Below are 19,985 nucleotides of genomic sequence, written 5' to 3' on the forward strand. Positions count from 1 at the left end.
GAATATGTGTAGAACTACTAGCCAGTTACCACTGTTGTAGCAATAATAATCCAAGTCTCCGAGAATATTTTTACCACAAGTCTGGTTTAGGGGCCATTAAGCCTGATTGTGTAGCCAATAAAACATAAGGTGTTTTGTCTTTATAGACTCCTTGAGTGAAAGGAAATCTAGAGAGTGTCTGAGATGGGAAGGCACTGGCAGCTCACATTGGAGTGTGCTTAGTTAAAAGAGGCTAGAGTGGATGGCTGTATTTGTACACTGTGTACCTACAGTCTCTGTTATAGTGAAAGTCACGTTGTCGATTCAGGCATCTCCAAATGAGAAGGACTGGCCCAGGAGGTATAAGGATGCTTCTGGTGTGATGCCACATCGAGAGAGAAACAGAAAGAGTCAGAGGGCCCACAGGTAGTTATCACCACAAAAAGGGTTAAAGAGAGAGTGGTCTAGTATGGATGTAGGGCCAGCAAAGACAAAGATGAGAAATCCAGCATGGAGCTCCTCCAGCATTTAGGGCCCAGGGAGGGGTGGTCAGAATGCAGGTTCACCCTCAGAAAGAGAAGAGAAGGGAAGGCGGTGGCTCCAGACTCTATTAGTGGGCATGTTTGAACATCTTTAACTGGTGTGAAAGAATTTGGACTTGAGTAAGGTAGACGGCAGCATTATGGATTGAATGAAATGTCCTAGTAAACTAGGGAGACCAGAGCTCTTGAGCACCAAATAAGTGATAGGATAGTCACAGCAATTATTCCATAAAATCCACAAAATATAAAAGTACTAAGCATGGGCCCTAGGCTTATAACTAATTCTTATATTTGGGTCAGGACTCAGAAACACACAGAAGGAAGAGCATGTGAAGAAGTACAATGACAATGCTGCTTTGTCCCTAGGAGGAAATCAAGCACTTTAAAAATTCAGAGACTTAAAAAGTGTGAGACAATAAGTTTGTTATTTGAGCCAACAGTGGGAAGATCTCATGGCAAACTTTCTATATTAATGCACTTAATTCAGTAAACCTCCAACAACCTTTGCACTGGATATTACATGTTTTTAGACTTCCAAATATAAAAAGAAAGGAGTTTTTGTAATACTGAAATGTCTCAGCCTACTCAAATCTATTCTCTATTTTATGTACAAGCAAGTAGTGTGATTTAAAATCCAAAGCCATTGGTTTTGTTGTTGTTGTTTTACTTTGCTTTACTTTTTACCTCATATTTTTTGGGAAAAACAATGTCACCAGCTTTGCTCAGTGGTAGTGTGTTTACCAATATAATGAATAAAGGCTTGCGTTCAATTTCTAGAAATAAGCACATGAATAAATCCATGTGTCTCTCTACTTCCCATGCTATCTTTATTGTCTTTAAGCCCACTCAAAGGTGTTTAAGTTTGATATGGGATAGGTTTGTGACCATGAGCAGTTCTGTGCAACAGATGAATTCTCTGGTCTAGCCAGCTGCCTGTGGCTCACACCCATTTCCTTGATCCTCAGGAGAGGACAGTCACTTGAGATTTCTGAAGAGCTGGAGGATCAAGTTCAAAACCAGCCAGGACATTAGAGTCTGTTACAGCTCTTATCCAAAATTACCAACACAAAGAAAGAAAAAAAAGAAAATTACCAACACAAAGCCTGTCAGATGGCCTGCCTCATGTTCTAGAGAGCCAGGCAAGCAAGCAAGCACACAGGCAAAGCAAGCTCAAGGCCCAGAGGTCCAAAGCATGTACCTATTTCGGATAAATAAACAAACAAACATAACATGAAAACCGAAATCCTTTCCTCCTTCACAGCTACCTATTCTGTATTCATAGCCTGTTCTTTTCTCCACCAGGCCTTTGCTTGGTGTTTATTTGTAAAAGTACAATGGAAGCCCTGTAGAATCTTTTTTCACTTGTCTATTGTGGATTTTGTGGGTTTGTCTGTTTGTTTGATGCTATTGTTGCTGTTGTTGTTGTTGTTCCTGATAGCAGAGCTTGAGCATAACCTGTTGTTTGTTGCTGATTGCTTTGTGATGATCAGAGTATCTCAGATTTGTTTGCCTAGGCTATCTCTGAAGCCTAATTCTCAGACATTAGCCTCTGAGTAGTTGGGCTACTAGGCATTTTGCTGTTGTTGTAAGCTGTACTGGTGTATGAACTCAGGGTCTTGAGCAGTCACCCTCCTGCTTATGCTACACTTGCCACCCCCCATCAAATTCTTTGTAGAAAGTGTTTCAAAGGCAGTTACTCAGCAGGTATGTGGTGACCTCTGTTTCTGAATTTTTGTGGTAAGGCAGTGAACAACAAAAACACAATATAGAATATAGTGGATCCTTGAAATAAGATCCTGAAAATAGCACATAACAGGCATAATGACTGTTTCTGCTACATTCATAAATTTAATCAAGGGCCTACTAGAATATTTCTGCATTATTATTTGTATTTTCCTATTACATCAACTTCTCATCTTCAGTATCTATTAGTTTTTTCCTCTCTCACAGGGCTGTTGTTGTATGTTAATGTACAGTTCTGGGAAATGAGATTGCCAAGTAACTATAATGCCGTGAAAGAGTGGAGCTGAACCAGTTGCCAGTGCCTCATGAGCCTATAGTCCTAGCTGCTCAGAAAGCTAAGATATGAGGATTGAAGTTTGATGCCAACTGGAACAGGAAAGGCTGTGAGACTCTTATCTTCAATTCAGCACCAGAAGACACAGAGCGGAGTGGGTCTCCAGTGACAGAGTGCCTAGCCTTGATCAGAACACCCAAGCCCTGAGTTCAATCATTCCCCACCCCCAAATACACAAACATGCACATCCAGTAGCAGAGATTCTAACCACTTTCAACAAGGAAGCAAAACAATTCACTAGTAGTTAAATTTCCTCCTGTAGTCAACTACATAATAATAACGTCTTGGACTTTTTTTTAAAAGAAATGTTATTTATTGAGTGTGTTTGGAGGTGAGATAGCAGTTTCTATTTCACTGAACAGTATAAAGAGATTTGGAAGAGTTCTACTTTGAAGGCCTTATATAATCTGGCTGTGAATCCATCTGGTCCCAGGCTTTTCTTGGATGGGTGGTCCTTTACTGCCATTTCAATTTCATTTCTAAATTAAAGTTAAATCTTCTCTTGGGGGTCAACTTGGAGGCTATCAATGTTCTCCAGGAGTGCCGCCATTCCTCCTAGACTCTCAAATTATTGGCGTAAAGATTTGTGAAGTATAATGCTTGGAATCTTGCATATTTCTGTTGGGATGTGTCCCACTTTCATCTCTAAATTTTTTTTTTATTTGGGTGTGCCTCCTTCATTGGGAGTCAGATTTGCTGACAGGGTGTCAATTTTGTTATAACTTCAGAGACTCAGTGTTTTCTCTTTTTGATTATATGATCTTTTATGCTGTAATTATCTATTTCTGATTTGATATGTATTATTTGTTTCCATCTATTGATAGGGGATTTGGTTTATTCCTATTTTTTCAGGAGATTGAGCTGCATCACTAAAATGCTGATTTGAGTTTTTGTCAACTTCTTGATGTAAGTCAGCACTCATAGCTCTACATTTTCCTCTGAGTACTCCCTTAGTTGTGCCCCAGAAGAGCTGGTATTGTGTGTTCAGTCCTATTATTTTCCATACAAGTTTGAATATCCCTACTAATCTCCTTGATAACACATTGAGCAAGCATCAGAGTGGTGGACAAAGAATTGCTAGCCATGTACAGATGACCATATAGAATAATGTACTGTACTTCAAGACACTGTACTTCAAGAAAGGGAAACAAGACATTGTTGCGGTTTCAGTTTCATTTTCTTTTGGTCTGGCTTGTTGGATTATTTGTATTTGGGAAGGTAAGAAAGGGCACTTCAAAGGTGGAACAAGGATGAACATATGCAATAGTGATACTCACTAGACCCTTTGTGGAAAATGGACTGTGTATCTTGTGGGTGGGAACAGGAGGGGAAGATGGAAAGGGAGACAGTGAATGGGTGATGACATCATTCATAAAGAATTGTTCTCATTACTCATTACCTGAGTCATGCCACTGTAAAAATTCTGTGTTTAAACTCTGCAGTAACAATTTCCAAAAGAGTTACTTGTTCATATGGTAAAGGAGATGTACACAATGGTTACAGTTACACAGTACACATAACCAGTATATATGTCTTTGAACAGTGTCACCACATCCCCACTTTGCTTTCTTAGACTTTGAATAAAGGATTTCTTAACATACTACTAGCCATACAATATGTTCTTTTAACATTTTTGTTTTTACTGTGAAAATACCATCCAGAGGGTTATAATTACAGGAGCAAGTCCTTGAGTACATTTCTTATCAAATATTCCTCTTCCTTTATTTCCCCTTACTATCCCTTCTCATCTCACTCCCCTTCCCCCCTTTTTTTAACGTTCTGTTCTTTTTATTGTAAGTTGCTTTTTCCACATTGCCTTTTTTGGGCTGTCCTGTGTTTTGAACTTGGCCTTTCTCGTTGGCTAGGCAAGCAGTGTTTTGCATCACACACCAAGCCCCTACGCACCCATGCCCACTTTCTCTTTCTATCAGTATGCTTATCTTTAGGCAATGTTTGAGGTGTTGTTCTGTGTGTGGCAATGTGTTTGTGTGTGCTGCACCAAGTCTAGGGTTTAAACTTGCAGCCAAAGCTCATGGTTTTCTGTCCCTTGAGACACATCTCTACTATTACTTTGAGGTTTTTGCTAGGAAAAAAATGAGTAGAGTCTCTTGGATTGCTGGCTTCAAACATTGGCCTGTTTGAGTCCCTAGGCCTGTAAGGTTTAGACATAGACACTGGGATAGGGTCTGCATGTTTTTCTCTTTATTTATTATAGACCTGTCTCTAACTTGTGTCTGTGCTTGTGTCCTCTGGAGAATCAAGGAGTACAGACATGCACCACTTGCACAGCCTGTTTAGATGAGGCCCCAACATTTTGTATGCCTACGGAAACTGAAATATTCTAGTTTTCCTTACCTGAGCAGCTATGAGTTAGTTACAGGCACACGTTACCCAGTTCAGCGTGAATGTATTTTCCATGGATATATGAAAAGTAGTTACTACAGATTGTCTAAAATGTGTACATATTAAGAGGGTGCCAAGTGATATTTATGCAATGTGTAAATCTGGGTAACATCCTTTCATTAAAGCTGAGTTTACCAATAGACATTTAGAAAGTGGCTTTATGGGTTTGATTTTGTCATGATTTGTTTTTGCTTTTGCTTTTGTACCCTGAATTGTTGTTGAACTTTTGTTTGTGGGTGTTTGTTTGTTTGATAGAGTGACTTGTGCCAGTCCTGGGGCTTGCCCTCAAGGCCTCAGGGCTCTCATTTGGCTTCTCCAGGTGGCCCTTTCACTCCTGCTCACTACTAGGGCTTTACTGTCCCTGCAAAGCCTGCACAACCAAGTTGCTCTTGGAATATCTACCAAAACAAAACAAGGAATCTACCATTACTTGCCTTGTCTCCGATTTTCCTTTTCTGTTTTCTTTGAGCAGTGTTCTCTCACTCAATTACTGGTGCTGCCTCCCAACTCACTTTCTCCCCTCACCTGCCCGGTTCCTGGAATCATGGAAGTGTGCTACCATGCCTGGCTTGCTCTTTGGTGTATAGTGAAGCATTAAAGGGATTTCGGGGAAGCATTTCAGTACTAAATACGTATACAACGTATACCTCCACAATACAGCAGGCAAGGTGGAGTATGTCTTTAATGCAGGTAGAGGATTTGTAGTTTTTACTTGGAAAAGGGTGCTAATCTCCCATGAAGGATAATGCTTAGGTGATATGTTTGTGAAATTTTTGTATAAACACAAACATATTATCACTTTACATTAAAAACAAAGCAAAAGCAAAGAACAGAACACATCAGAACAGAACAACAAAATACCAACTTCACTCAGTTGTCACAAAACACTGAAGCTTCAAAAGGTAAGTAACCATGGAGAACATTTCCAGTGTTTTACTCTCCTAAGCTGTGTTCATGTTTTGTTGGTTCTTTTTATCTTTTCTTTTTTTTTTTCTTTTGTGAGTCCTGGGGCTTGAACTCTGGGCCTGGGCATTGTTCCTCAGCTCTTCATCTCATGGCTAGTACTCTACCACTTGAGCCACAAGGCCAATTCCGGTATTTTGAGTGGTTTATTGAAGTTAGGAGTCTCACCAACATTTCTGGCCAGGCTGGCTTTGACCCTCAGTCTTCAGATCTCAGCCTCCTGAGTAGCTTGGATGACAAGCATGTGCTTCCTCTGTGTTGGTTGGTTTTTGTACTTAGAAGAGAGTACAAGCGATACACTAGTAAAGTATGATAGAAAATTTAAAAAGCAAAACTAAACATGGGCCATTTAAAGATTTTCATATCTACTTACTGGGTGTTTTCCTTCAGGTACCTTTTGTCTCCACATGTGTGCCAGCAGTGGGGCCTAAACTTCGGGTGACAGCTGTGCCTGGTCTCTTGCTGATGGTCTAGCTCTGCCACAGGAGTCACACCTCCAGATCTCCATTTCAAAGGGCAAGAGAACTCTCTCCTTCTGCGTGTATTTCTGTCTGTCTGCCTGCCTGCCTGTCTGTCTGTCTGTGTGTCTCTTTCTCTCTCACTCTCTCTATCCAATTTTAAGGGTATAATGGCCTGTGAGCCCATCTCTGAGAAGACCCAGAGCGGAAAGATGGAAGATCCTAAGTTTGGTGTAGCTAAAGCTTCCTAGGCAGATCATGTGTTGAAACGAATGAAGCAGTAAATGAGTAAGTGCATTATAGCAAATAACTAAATACATCAATGAACAGAATGTAATGCAAACCAGAACTACAGGATTTGGGAACCGGTCGATCCTGTGGAATCAAGCGTAGCTATGACTATGGTTTGTAATCAGCCAGGATTCATATCCCATGATGCTGACCGAGATTCACATGCAATTCTGTTCCTTTTCGAGTATTGACGAATATGGAAAATGTGCAGATGCCATCGTTAGAATGCTCTGTCTTTCCGCATTTCAAGTCAGAATCTCAGACTGCCGACTGCCTTAATAAGGTTGTGAGCAAACGGTTTAGTGTTGCACTGGGACCTCCTCTCCGGCTTCCTTTTCGTTTTCAAAGGTTTCGTTGAGGTGGTCTGCAGGCCTGCCAGCTAGGACTGGAGGTGAAGATTAGGTCAGGCCATGGCCTGGACTGCTAACTTCTCCAAGGGGGCTTGCTTGAAGGAGGGCCTTGCTGCAGCTTTGGGGCAGGGCAGGCGTCTGGGCGCAGGTCAGTGGTGGCTGTGGAGGCAAAGAGAACCTTGTGACCCGCCCCTAGGAGAGCCCGCTGCACGTGACCAGCGGGTCCCCTGTTGTCAATCACCAAGAGGTCCACCAAGAGGTCCTCCAGGAGCCGGCAGGAGGCGCCTATGTGCTCTTCCGCCTGTTCCCGGGTGTGTCTGTCTGGCGATGACGTAAGTAAGTGACGTACTTGCTAACGGTTGTCCTGTGCTGGGGAGCTCGGACCCCTTCGCTCCTCCCCTGCCCCACCAGCCGCAGCCTGGCTCAGCGCCACCTGGGCAAGGTCTTCCCGTGTTATCCGCGCCATCTCTGACCCTTGCTCAGACGGTGTAGTCCGGTGAGTCCGGGACGCCTCTGTGTCCTTGGGCCCTAGTGTCAGTGCCGTGGTCTGGGCGGCGCCCCCCATGGTCCCTCTCCTGCGTCGGGCTGGGCGACGCTGCTCCAGAAGCTCAGTAGTCCCTGAAGACGCAGCTTGCGATCCGAGCAGGCCGGGGAAGGCCACAGTAGGCCGCAGTGGGAGTCGGCTCAGGGAGTGGTGGCCATGGCGCGCTCTTGGGAGGAAGCGGGTGGAGGTGGTGACTGGGTGGCCCAGCGGTGCGAGGCAGCCGAAGCGGCCCCAGTGGACCGACAAGTGATCCAAAGTGGGGGCGAAAGGAGAAGGGCAAAGGGCAAAGGTCCAGGCCTGAGACGAAGGCCGCAGCCGCGCCGCACACATTTTTCACTGTGTAAATATCGGCAGTGCTGGACTGACTCCCTGTGGGGGAAAAGATGCTCGAGTGTCTGTAAGCCTACCTTCTCCAGGAAACGACCAGGGATTGCAGGAGAGGGGGAGCACCATTCTGAAGGCGGCCTCTGGAGAGAAAGATTTCTCTCTGGTGGGTGAGGAGGATGTACAGCAAGAGAGTGGGAGGCCGCACGCGCTGTGAGCCGGCCCTGCCCTCTCTGCCTTTGTGCGCCTTCTCTGCTGGGCTGTCTTCCTCTCTTGCTTCTGTAACCTCTGCACTTCAGCTTCACTGCCTGGTGCTGCCTGGTGCGGCCTGGTGCGGCCTGGTGTTTCCTGGCACTTTCTCACATGGTGTTTGTCCTGGGCTGCTGCAGTGAGACCCCAGGAAATTCAATTTTTGCTCGAGTACCTCATATGAGCCCTTAGGTTGAGGCGGTGCCGATTCCAGCCAGTATTACCCCCACTGTCTGAAAATGCAAACTCAAATTTGGTGGGAAAATACTGCTTCCTAGTGTGTCCAGTGGAAGACAAGAGTAAATTAGGACAGTGAGAAGGTCTGGAGGTTATGTTGTCATGTATCGGGAGAAAGTTTTCCACTCTTTGAATGAATGATGATTCATCTTTTTGTTTCCGTTTTATTTTTCCCTGTTGTTTTCCTGTCCCTTTTTCCTTTCAATATTCTTGGCATGACAGTGGGTTTGGAAGTAGGCTGCAGGGTTTTCCTCTGAAGAAATGCTAAGTGTGATTAGTACATATTTGAGACCTTACATACTTATGGTGGTGTTTCTCCTCTTGAGCGTGGGGTGGGACTGTGGATAAAATAAAAACGTTCTTCTCTCAGAGGTCTTTGGTCTTTCTGGTTGCTGAGCAGCGAGAGAACCATAGTCGATGCACTGTGGAAGGTGTAAGGAGAGCTGACTAGGGTCTTTTGTGGGGCAGTATATGGCTCAGAAAGTTGGCCGCTGGGGATCTTAGCTTACATGCACAGCATTATGAAAAAGTAGGTATTTTAATGCGTTGAGGTGTTCTTTGGTTTTTTTTCTTATAATGGTGTGTGGAACTGTTTCTGCCTCTTTGCTGCAAAAAAGAAAATGGAAAGTCTTACTCAGATCATCCAGATTTTTCCATTCTTGTAAGAAGTATGTAAATAAGTGCTAATCATATCTAATGGGAAATGGCTTAGAACATAATTTGGAAAGCAGAAACTGGCGGTTTCTTCAAATGAAAGTAAAAAATAATCTTCTAACGAAATCATATATTGCTAAGTGTGATTTATCCTGCCAGGGAAACCATGCCTGATGTATCAATTGTCATTATTTAAATACATAGAAACATGCGGTGCTAATACGCTTCAAATGCCTGTTAAAGAAACATGGGAATTAATTTTTTTAGAGTTGTCAGATCACTGACAAAAAAAAGTCAGAAATAATTGAGCTGTTGAGCTCAGACTAACATATTGTGTAGATACTGGCAGGTCGTTGGGGTCCCATCTTGGCTGGAGGAGGGGCCAGGGAAGGGTCCGCCATCCTCTGGTCTTCACCCCCAACTTCCAGTGCTCATGGAGTTACACCTTGGCTTTTAGAGAGATGCTTTCCCAGGCGTGAGCATAGCAGTGCCACAAGTCCGTGTGGGTAGAGCCAGCTGTTCCTCAGCAGCTGCACTCAGGGGCTGTGGGCATGAGACAGGGGGCACCGTGGCCAGGACACCACTGCTGCTCAAATGAGTTGGACAATTTAATTACTGTTTATCAGTGGGACAGCCTGGCTCTGGGAGCTGAAATGGTGCTTGGATATCTTTTTAATTAGTAGATATGCCAAATAGCTATATGGTGTGAAAAAAATGATAATATGATAATACTCTTTGAGATTTTCCACTCAGAAAATAATGAGAATTTTTGGCCATAGGAAGTTATGAGGGTTCATATGAACTCTTGCTCTGTCACATACAGCTAATGACGTGTGGCTTTCCTACTTCTTTTCTTTTAGTGTCTCAGGTTATAGAATCAGAGATACCATAGTCACAAATGATATTTTAGCTTGTAAAATTGTGTGATGATACCTTATCCGTTGGAAATACAGGAATAGAATCTGGCCCTGATTCACCAGACATGAATTTTGAGTAATTGCTCTCTTTAAGAGTTGGTGTTCTGATTGATGCCTCTGGTTGGTCCCTCCTGTCACTGCATCACTGGTGGCCACTTGTAGGTGGCTCACACATCTCATATTGCTGTACTCGCTGATATGTACCATTGATAAGTAGGAACTGGTATGGTATATCACAGCAAATGACAAATGGTGTAGACCTGTCTTTGTACCCCTTCCATGAGCTGTAGTTGTGGGTTGTGTGCTTTGTAGCCTGGTCCATTGGAAGCAGCAGACAATCGGATTCCAGGGGGCACTGCCGGTTGCCCAGTCACAGTGGGCATGTGGTGTGGAAGTTTTCTTGAGGGATTTTGTTTTGGTTCTCCTTTTCATTAAGACTGGAATCAAGCGTACATGTAAACTTTTGGTAATTTAAGTTTCCTTTTGTGTCATTCAGTGTAAAACTGTCTCATTGGGAAAAAATGTAGGTTATGAAAAGTAAAGATTTAGGCACTGTTCAAAAAAAAAAAAGAAAAAGTAGGATGATGATGTTTTGATCAAGAATTACTGAGAGACAAGATAGAGGCAGAAGTAGGGAAAAGACATCCATGTGTAAGTTGAAAACTCAGAAAGTTGCCAATATTTACAGGATGGCTCCAGTTGAGACAATCTGAGATGCTTAGAGTAGAAAGTTCATGAGGGTGCAGTTGTGAGCAGCATTGCTGAGGTCTGTGTGACATTCGACTAGAAGCTCTTGTTCCCTGCAGAAGTTTCAAGGCTGAGAAATATACCAAGGTCGTCAATGTGGGCTCCCACTACTAACCGTTACCAAGAAATGGTGCCTCTTCTCTCATGGTAGGTTGCTCTTACTTTTCCTATCTTGCTGAGTAGAGCAATGGGCTTAATAGCAAGGGTGTTATGATGGCTGACTAGAGAGAAGATTTAGGATGTCTGCCCTGTCCTTAGGTTAATTCTGAAGACACAGGTATTTACAAAGTAGCTCCTAAACTTGTGTAGCCTACACTGTCCTCACAAAAACCCTGCCTGGTGAAAGAACTTACCAAATGGCAATAACCCTTTCATTATTCTTCACTTATCGAAATCTTAAAGCACCTCCTGTGACTGTCCAGTTACTGGAGTTCCTGAACATGTAGAGCATGTGTTTCCAACCATCTTATGGTATAAAAGCCCAGTTTTCCACACCTTTTCTGGACTGCAGCTGATCACAGCAGCAATGCTTCAGCAGTTCTCCATGTTTACTACATCAGGAAGAGGTTTTGAAAGGAGTGAGTAAAAACAGAGAGGCAGCCATTTGTACAGACACTGTTGGCTGCCTTGTGAAATAAAATGCTTAGGCCATTGTTTTTGTGGACTATAGAAGTAGCTGATTTGTATTGGGAGAGCTGAAGTCCTACAGAGAAGATAGAATTATATCCTGCACATTACATCAACATGAGGTGTTTCAGGACATCAGTTAGTTGTGCCCGATGAAGAGTAAATTAGCCTCAAGCATAAGAAAGAATCAGGTGAGGGGCTGGGAAGGTAGCTCAGTGGTAGAACGCTTGCCTTGCATGCCTGAGGCCCTGGGTTTGATTCCTCAGCACCACATAAGCAAAAAGAAAAAAGCCGGAAGTGGCGCTGTTGCTTAAGTGGTAGAGCTCTAGCCTTGAGCTGAAGAGCTGAGGGACAGTGCCCATGCCCAGAGTAGAGGCCCCATGACTGGACCCCAAAAAAAAAAAAAAAAAATCAGGTGAGATTATCTTTAGCAGGAAATCATGTGATGAGTTTATATGTGTGTATATTTATACGAGTACTTCTTTTAATTTTTTTACTGTTTTTATTTTGTGTGTTTAGAGGGGTAGATGGTGATGAACTGGAAAACCAGAGGTATACATATTTTAGTAATAGTCGTTTTGGCCAAAGGATGTGTTATTTCATAATTTACACACAATTTAATGTTTTCATAAACTAATTATTTATTTAAACCTATAAAAAAGAGGCAGATAGTTGCTAAAATAATTAGGAAAGGATAATTAGAAAACATAGGAGGATGATACTTTACAAAACGCCATGCGGGGACTAAAAGTCAAACTCTATGTAAAAATGCCACATTACAGAATATTTTATAAAATACAAAGTCGAAGATATAAAAGGACTATGTATATTCTAACTCTAAAAATGAGTAATCGCGACTAAATATTAGGTTTAAATTTACAGCTTCCTCTGGAAGCGTGTGCAGCCGTTTACTCAGCCATGCAATTTACATACATTTTAGAAAGACAGTCCCTTTCCTTATTTAAAAATTAGTGTTTTGTCAAACTTTTCAACTTTGGTTGGGGATGCAGGGAGGCTTGGGTGTGGGTCGGGAGGATGGGAAGGGATAGGAAGGGGAATCAAAGGAGGAGGCTACAATGTTTGGTAAGAAATGTACTCATTATCTTGCCCATGTAATTGTATCCCCTCTGTACAGTTTTTTCACAATAAAAAATAAATAAAAATTTTAAAAAATTAGTGATTTGAGCTTTGAGTATGGTGGCTTATGCTTGTAATGATACCTGCATAACGGGATGACTTTGAAGCCTGGGAGGGCAAAAGGTTATGCTAGCAAGATGACATGTAAACTGCGTCTGATGGCATAGGATTGTGATCCCATTTATGTGAGGTAAGAGCATCTTGAACTGAGGATAGGCTAGCTTCCTCTGAAAAAGTAGCACAGGCCAAAGAAGTTGTTTGTTTTCCTGAAGTTCTGGTCTAGGGTTGGAAAGAGCGGAGATGAAGTCATAGTTGAGGCCAAAAATGGTTCGTATATTACTGACTGATTGACTTGCTTCCTTTCTTCCTTCCTTCCTTTCCTTTGCATGTGTATGTACATATATCTATCTATCTATCTATCTATCTATCTATATATATCCTTTGTACATTTATGTATACCTTTATACATATTCACATCTTGTTCTAGGAATGGGACTTGTCAATTTGCCAGTTTTGTCAATTTCCTTATCTTCAAGGTGGTATACAGATGATTTAGAGTTACAAATGAAAGGCAACCACTCCCTTTCTTGTCTTACCCATTTACCCCATACCTCATTAGTCTCCCACTTTCCATCCTTCCCAACCCAGTTAAGTTGTACAGTGCGTTTTCACCATAGTGTCTTGTGAGTATCACTGGGCATTGGTTTAGCTTTTTTCCTTTGTCTCCTTTGTTTTTCCTTTGTTTCCTTTTGTTGATCCCTTTCCATTCAGATAATTCAGATAAACATACTGTATTTGACTTTTTAAGGTGCTCAATTGGGTATTTGAGAAGTAGCTATCAATGTGCTAGAGAGGAGAGGACAAAGAACTGGAAGGCCAAAGTAGGTAAGAATTAAGGTTCCCAGTGCTCTTGATTATTGGTGTTACTTTGGCTAACATGTATTAGAAGTTTGAAATCGCTGAGTATAATAAATAAGTTGTAAAGAACCTGGGTCTTTTCTTTCTTTTCTTTCTCTCTCTCTCTCTCTTTTTTGTATGGTGGTTGGGGGTTTGGGAGAGCAGTTCTGGGGCTTGAACTAGGACTTGGGTTGAGTCCTTGAGCTGTTTTTCCCAAGGCTAGCACTCTACCACTTAGAGCCACAGCACCACTTCTAGCTTTCTGAGTGATTAATTTGTGATAAGAATGTCAGGAACTTTCCTGGTCATGCTGGCTCTCGGCTTCCTCAGTAGCTAGGACTACAGATGCGCCATTTGTCAGGAATCGATTGGTGAGGGGTTTCTGGCTTAGTTTTTCTTTCCACTTATCCTCACCTCTCCTGTAAGGAGTTTTGCACAGTTTTCTCAGGTGTTGGATGCCGGGAAACGGAGTTGATCCAGCAGCTTGAGAAGTTGAGGCCAGAGTATCACAACAGCCTAAGAGTTGGGAAGAGTCTATCTTAACTGACTAGCTAGCCAACTAACTAACTACATAACTAAATATCACATCAATAAATAAATGTATTATCAAAATGGAAATAATGTCATCTGTTGTGAATACAGTTTCAACTTTGCCAACAATTGCAGATTTCTTTCAACACTACTCTAATGAGTAGTGTTTCTCTGATATTGTTTGGTTTAAAATTCTTTTCAGCAAGATAACTGCATCTCTGTGTGCCCCTCATAGGTTCATATCCACTGGCTTGCATAAAATTGGTTTATAGGGCTGGCTCTGGTAGCAACTCCACTTTCAGCTTTTTTGGTAATGATTCATTGGAGTTAAGAGTCCCAAAGTCTCTCCTGCCCAGTCTGGATTCAAACATGGCTGGTCACATCTCAGCCTCCTCAATAGCTAGGATTACAGGCCCTTGAACTGTTTTAGTTATTTTTGAAACAGAGCCTTCCCTTTTTGACTGGGCCAGGCTCTGACTCTAGTTCTCCTCCTGGTGACTTGCTTTACAGGCATGTCTCAGTGTGTCCCCTGGTCTCTACGGAGACCAGGAGTTCCCAGACTGGCGTTGAACCACAATCTCCCCTCTCTCTCACTCTCCTAAGTACCATACCTTAACAAGCAGCAATCCTAGGCCAATACATGTATAGATGTTTTAAAAACAAACCAGGTATAGACTCAGATATAACAAGGTAAACATAATTCTGAATTAACACCTAATTAAAAATTTGAAATGTGCTAGATTATGATTTGACATGATTTTTATACTGCAGTAGTACAAAATCTCAGTATAGTACTTTTTACAAAATAATTAAGCAGCATTGAGTAGAAGCCAGGTGCCGGAGACTCACGCCTGTAATCCTAGTTACTCAGGAGGCTAAGATCTAAGGATCATGGTTCAAAGCCAGCCTGGGCAAAAAACTCCATGAAACTTTTATGTCCAATAAACCATCAGAAAACCAGAAGTGGTGCAGTAGCTAAATTGGTAGAGTGCTAGCCCTGTATTTAAAAGCTGAGGGAAGTGCTCATGACCAGATTTCAAGTTCCACGAATGAAAAAAAAAAGTATCTGTATGTATTACTTTTTTGTACGTATGTACTCATACAGTAAGAGTAACCAAAGCTTGCTTTAGAAATATTGTACCGTGTGAGGAATATAATTTTTTGTTTTGTTCTGTTTTTCTTATTTTTTTTCAAACTTTCTATCCCTACCCTCGTTTTTCACCTATGGAATATGCTTTTGAAGTTTGGTCACACTGGCTGTGGGACATGAGTGTTCGTACTCTTGGTTCTCTCACCAGTGTCTCCAGAGGAACTGAGATTATATGATGACTCAGTTGTACTTATCTAGTTGATATTCATACAATTTTCTTTTGTGAAAATATTATCTCATTTTTGTCATTTTGTAAAATAGTGTTCTAATGATGAGTAGACCAGGGGAGAGCCCTAGATGTAAGTCCGTGATTATAAGTGTGCTAAGCATTTCCACTTGTTTTGTTTTTTTGTTTATTTTTGTTGTTGTTGTTGTTTACGTTTTCATTAGTTTGGGTGGAGTAGGTGGAGTGCTGGCACTGGTGCAGTTTCTATTCTGTTTCTGATGCTTGAATTCTGGGATTTGGGAGCTGGAACTCAGAATCTAAGCACGGTCCTTCCTTTAAGTTTTTCTCTCAACTAGCACTCTACCATTTGAGCCACTTCCTGTTTTGGTTATTTTCTTGGAGTCAAGAGTGTACTGTAGACTTTCATAGGTAGACAACCTGGCTATAAACTGCTATCCTTAGATATTAGTATCTAGACATAGGAGATTTTAATACAAGGTACCTGAGTATCTAGATGTAGAATATTTTAAAACAAGATACACTAAGAAAAGTTCTAAGTTGTCTTTTTACATCCCGACTGAGTAAATGTGTCACTTTGAAAGGTAGTGCCTCATTGAATGTGCTCTTAAGCCTTTGGCTTTCCTTTGCAGCCTTATTTTAACCTGTGGAAATATGGAGAACATGTAGACAAGATAAGGTAGGCTGGGAAAGTAGTATGTGTAGTAAAAAGGTAATACATGGGCTATATAACAGTTTTTCTCAAAGTCTAATTAACATATATGTTTTTCCCCATGTATTTCCTAGATTCTGTTCCTTAATTAAAACTTCCAAATGAGCTCTTCACAGGAGGTTTATGGTCTTAATTTTGCAAGTCTTAGTCAAGCTCAAGGTACAGTGAAGGCTGAGAGGTAGACTGATATGGAGAGACAGAGAGAAACAGACTGAGGGTCAAATAGATAGTGTGTTCAGGGCAACCATCTGGTGACCCATGTGATCACTTGGTCTTCTTGTACATTTGCATATAGACTTGGACTCCTTGTGTCATCTGTCTTGAGACACTTACTTGTGCTGGCTGTATTGTTGTGAGTAATTCAGTCCAATGTTACCAGCATATTCTTTCTCCCTGCTTGTAGATACATCTGCCATATGTTTCACTGATAAGAGTGGTGTCATTGAATAATTAGAGGAAGTTAGCAGTAGTGGGCCTCTGCTAAAACATTACTAGAAGAGGTTTAAGGTGCTCTGAAATATAAAATGGAAACACTTCCAGTTCCTCCATGACTATACTTGAGCTGGAAATTTTATCCAGGGCCCTCATACATGGAGAACATATGTTCTGCTGACAGGTTGCATCCCTATTTATTTCTGAGGATAAGGGAGGAAGGGGAAAGTAGGTCATCAAATGCACTGTTGCTTCCTATGAAAAGAGGAGATGGTTGCTCATATTAGTAACTGCTCATATGAGAGGTGTGTTCACCTCTCCTGTGCCCCAGTATGTGTTAGCAAAGGAAAGCATTCAGTGGGACTTCACAGAACCAGACTTCAGGCTTTACAAATAGTGGCTATCTTTGCCAGATAGTCTTCAGCATATAGCTGTTGCAGATTGCTTTCCTATGTACTGGAGCTCTTTCATCTTTTTTAGTGCTTGGTCACAAATGATTAAAGTACAATTGAAACTCAGAAGGCTGAGTACCAAAGAACCTTTCCAAAGTGGAAAGGAAGCAAACACACCTCTTGTTGGAGTAGTGATGTACTTAGCGCTCGCTTACCAGGCAAAATTAGTATTTATAGCAGGTAAGTCAGTGATAGACTTAGCCTAATATTGTAGGGTCTTTGGAATACTAGACATACTAGACATCTGTGTAAAATTTTTCTGAGCAGCAAACCTCTATTGATGATCAAAGGAATACTGTTGGAATAATCATCTGTCTACAGATTGTTGGGATTCCCTCCGGTTAACACAATTGTAGGACGTCTACGTAAAATTTACTTTTGTTTATAAGGTTTCTAGTCAGATGTGGTTGTGTCTTGAAGGAATAAATCCACTTGAAGGGCTGTATTGATTTCAGACATCAGAAAATTATGAATTGTGATGTTAAAAAAGAAGTAAAGGAAGAGAAATTGTGAATGAGAAATTCGTAAGAGATGATACCCAGTCTGGCAGGAGTGAAGAAAACTGTAATGTACTACATGTTAGGACTCTCCCTTAGTTTGTGGGTTTGGACATGTTTGTCCTGTTGGAAAAAACAAAAGCAACAATATGGGAGGAAATCAGAAATTTGAAAGGACAAGGCTATAGTATCCTTGAGAAACATGGGAGGAAAACTAGGATGTCACTTAAGGAAAGGGAAGGAATTGTGTGCCAAATCCTGAGCAGCCTAAAGGATAAGTAGTTAAGAAAGAAAACCTTGGTATGTCAATGGAATTTTTTTGTCTGTCATGTGGCTTGAACTCTGTGCCTGGGCACTGTCTCTGAGCTCTTCAGCTGAAGGCTAGAACACTACTACTTGAGCCATAACTTCCCTTCTGTTTTTGTTTGTTTTTTTTTTTTTTTGAGATATTGTTCTTGGGGACTAGTTTCAACCACAGTCCTCCAATCTCATCCTCCTGAGTAGCTAGAGATTACAGACATGAGCCATCAGCTCTGGATATCAATGGCACTTTTGTTTCCATGTGTGCCTTTGTGTTGGTCTTTAGAAAGAGTCTACTTACATATGTAGCAAGCTTTAGCTGTGGCCTTAAACCTGCATGGCAGAGCACACCCTTCATCCAAAGCACTAGCATTTTTATTACATTAATTGATTGGATTTTGTAGATAAACCAAATATACCCTTAATTCAGTTTCATCTAGTTGGTTAGAGAAGATTAATTTGGATTTAATTGTGTGGGTGCCAGTCCTGGAGATTGAATCAGGGCCTGGTGTCCCTGAGACTGAAAAAGAATTCCTTTTAGGCTCCCTACTAGCTAGGATAACAGGACCCTGGCACTTTATCAGGCACTTCATTGAGAAAGCATCCTTGCAAACAAGTTTCTACCCTGACTACCTTCAAAGTATAATGCCAGTTAGTAATCTCAACTTTTCCATGAATCATGTTTGAGCCAAGAGCTCGTACCTTACTTGCATTTACATTTTTAAGAGAAGAAATAGAAATATGTAGTGAGACCTAGTTTTGAAAATCAGGAATAACAATAATGGATTTGCAGCCAGTATTGGTTCCCTGTTTCATTCGGGTTGATGATACATTAGTATAGCGACTATGGTCTTGTTATTTGAAGCAATGTGATTGTCTTAAACTATGTTTCTTACCAGTGAATAGGAGATACATGGGATGTTGAAAAGCTATAGTTTATATATAAATTACAGTTGAGTGTATCATTTACTTGTATGTGTTTATCAGGACCACATAACCTTTTTTGAAAAAAAAAAAAAAAAACTCTTTTCATGTACTAGGTCTGATCTCTGTCCTTGAGCCTGTTGTACTCAAAGATAAGACCTTATCTCTTGAGCCACAGCAACAGCTTTTTCTGAATAGCTTATTGGAGGTAAGATGTCAAAGATTTTCTCATTTATATTGTCTGTGAACCAGGGTGTTCAGATCTGAGCCTCCTGAGTAGCTAGGATAACATGTATGCCACTGTTGCCCAGGTAGCATCTATTCTGAATAGAAATGCATATTAATGGCCGGGCGCTGGTGGCTCACGCCTGTAATCCTATCTACTCAGGAGGCTGAGATCTGAGGATCACAGTTCAAAGCCAGCTTGGGCAGGAAAGTCTGTGAGACTCTTATATCCAATAAGCAACTCGAAAACAGGAAGTGGTGCAGTGGCTCAAGCAGTGGAGTTCTCCCCTTGAGCTGAAGAGCGCAGGAACAGCACGCAACCACGGACAAAAAAAAAAAAAAAAAAAGAAATGCATATCAATATATGTATCTATGTATCTACCTATCTATGTGTTTATGTGTCTATGTATATATCTATCTATACCTGAGACTTTAATTTTTCTAACGGAAACTAAATATAAAGTGAATAACTTTACTCTTTTTCTATACCTCTGTTAGGATTTTAGCTACAATGAGAGAAAGAGAGGGATTAGGGTTTCACCCAGGTTATGAAAGTGGGTTTTTATTGTGCTCATATGAACTTGTCTTCCTTAATGGTGGAGAAGAGTTCCCTTTTAGACCAGAGAGTGAGTGAAAGAGACTGACATACAGTTACATGTTCCTCCCTATTTCTGTAATCACAAGGTCATTATAAAGGGAGGCCAGTGACTACCCAAAAATGCAACAAGTGTTTACACTTCTTCGATACTTTGAATTGTTACCATTTTTTGAACTGGTGATAGCAAGATTAAGGTACCTTAAACTTAAGGTATAATGAACTCTCACAGAAATCCCTTCATTAAATGGGCTCAGGTTGAGCCAAATCATGATACTTTTAACGTTTCATTGTTGGTTGTACTTTATGCCTTGTCGTAGGTGCTGTGACGACTCAACATTAAAGGTCATGGATGGAGATGGATTTGAGATGCAGCCACAAGAACCAAACTCATTCTGTCCTGCAATAGGTATAAGTGTGTCTTACATGATCCTACTTTTAATGTATCAAACTTGGAGTTTTTTATTGAGAGAAGAAATGTCCCAATTTAAGATTCATTGATGGCCTTGTTATTCTGCCAGATTCTCATAGCTAATTCATTGGTTTTTCACTCTAGTCACTTGGCTTCTCTGATTTTCCCAGTTATA

The 19,985-nt window shown here is 41.3% G+C and overlaps 1 protein-coding gene across 1 annotated transcript in view; it reads left to right on the forward strand.

Moving 5' to 3' along the window:
• Nucleotides 1-19,985, forward strand: part of LOC122115538 (zinc finger X-chromosomal protein-like) — an 88,405-nt gene that overhangs the window by 58,444 nt on the left and 9,976 nt on the right. The window contains exon 8 of the mRNA XM_042689024.1: nucleotides 9,411-9,420. Within this exon, the coding sequence (XP_042544958.1) occupies nucleotides 9,411-9,420 (10 nt within the window). The remainder of the gene's footprint in view (nucleotides 1-9,410; nucleotides 9,421-19,985) is intronic.

The sequence above is a fragment of the Dipodomys spectabilis genome, unplaced genomic scaffold, assembly GCF_019054845.1.
Source record: "Dipodomys spectabilis isolate Male_0828 unplaced genomic scaffold, ASM1905484v1 ptg000120l, whole genome shotgun sequence".
Lineage (NCBI taxonomy): Eukaryota > Metazoa > Chordata > Mammalia > Rodentia > Heteromyidae > Dipodomys > Dipodomys spectabilis.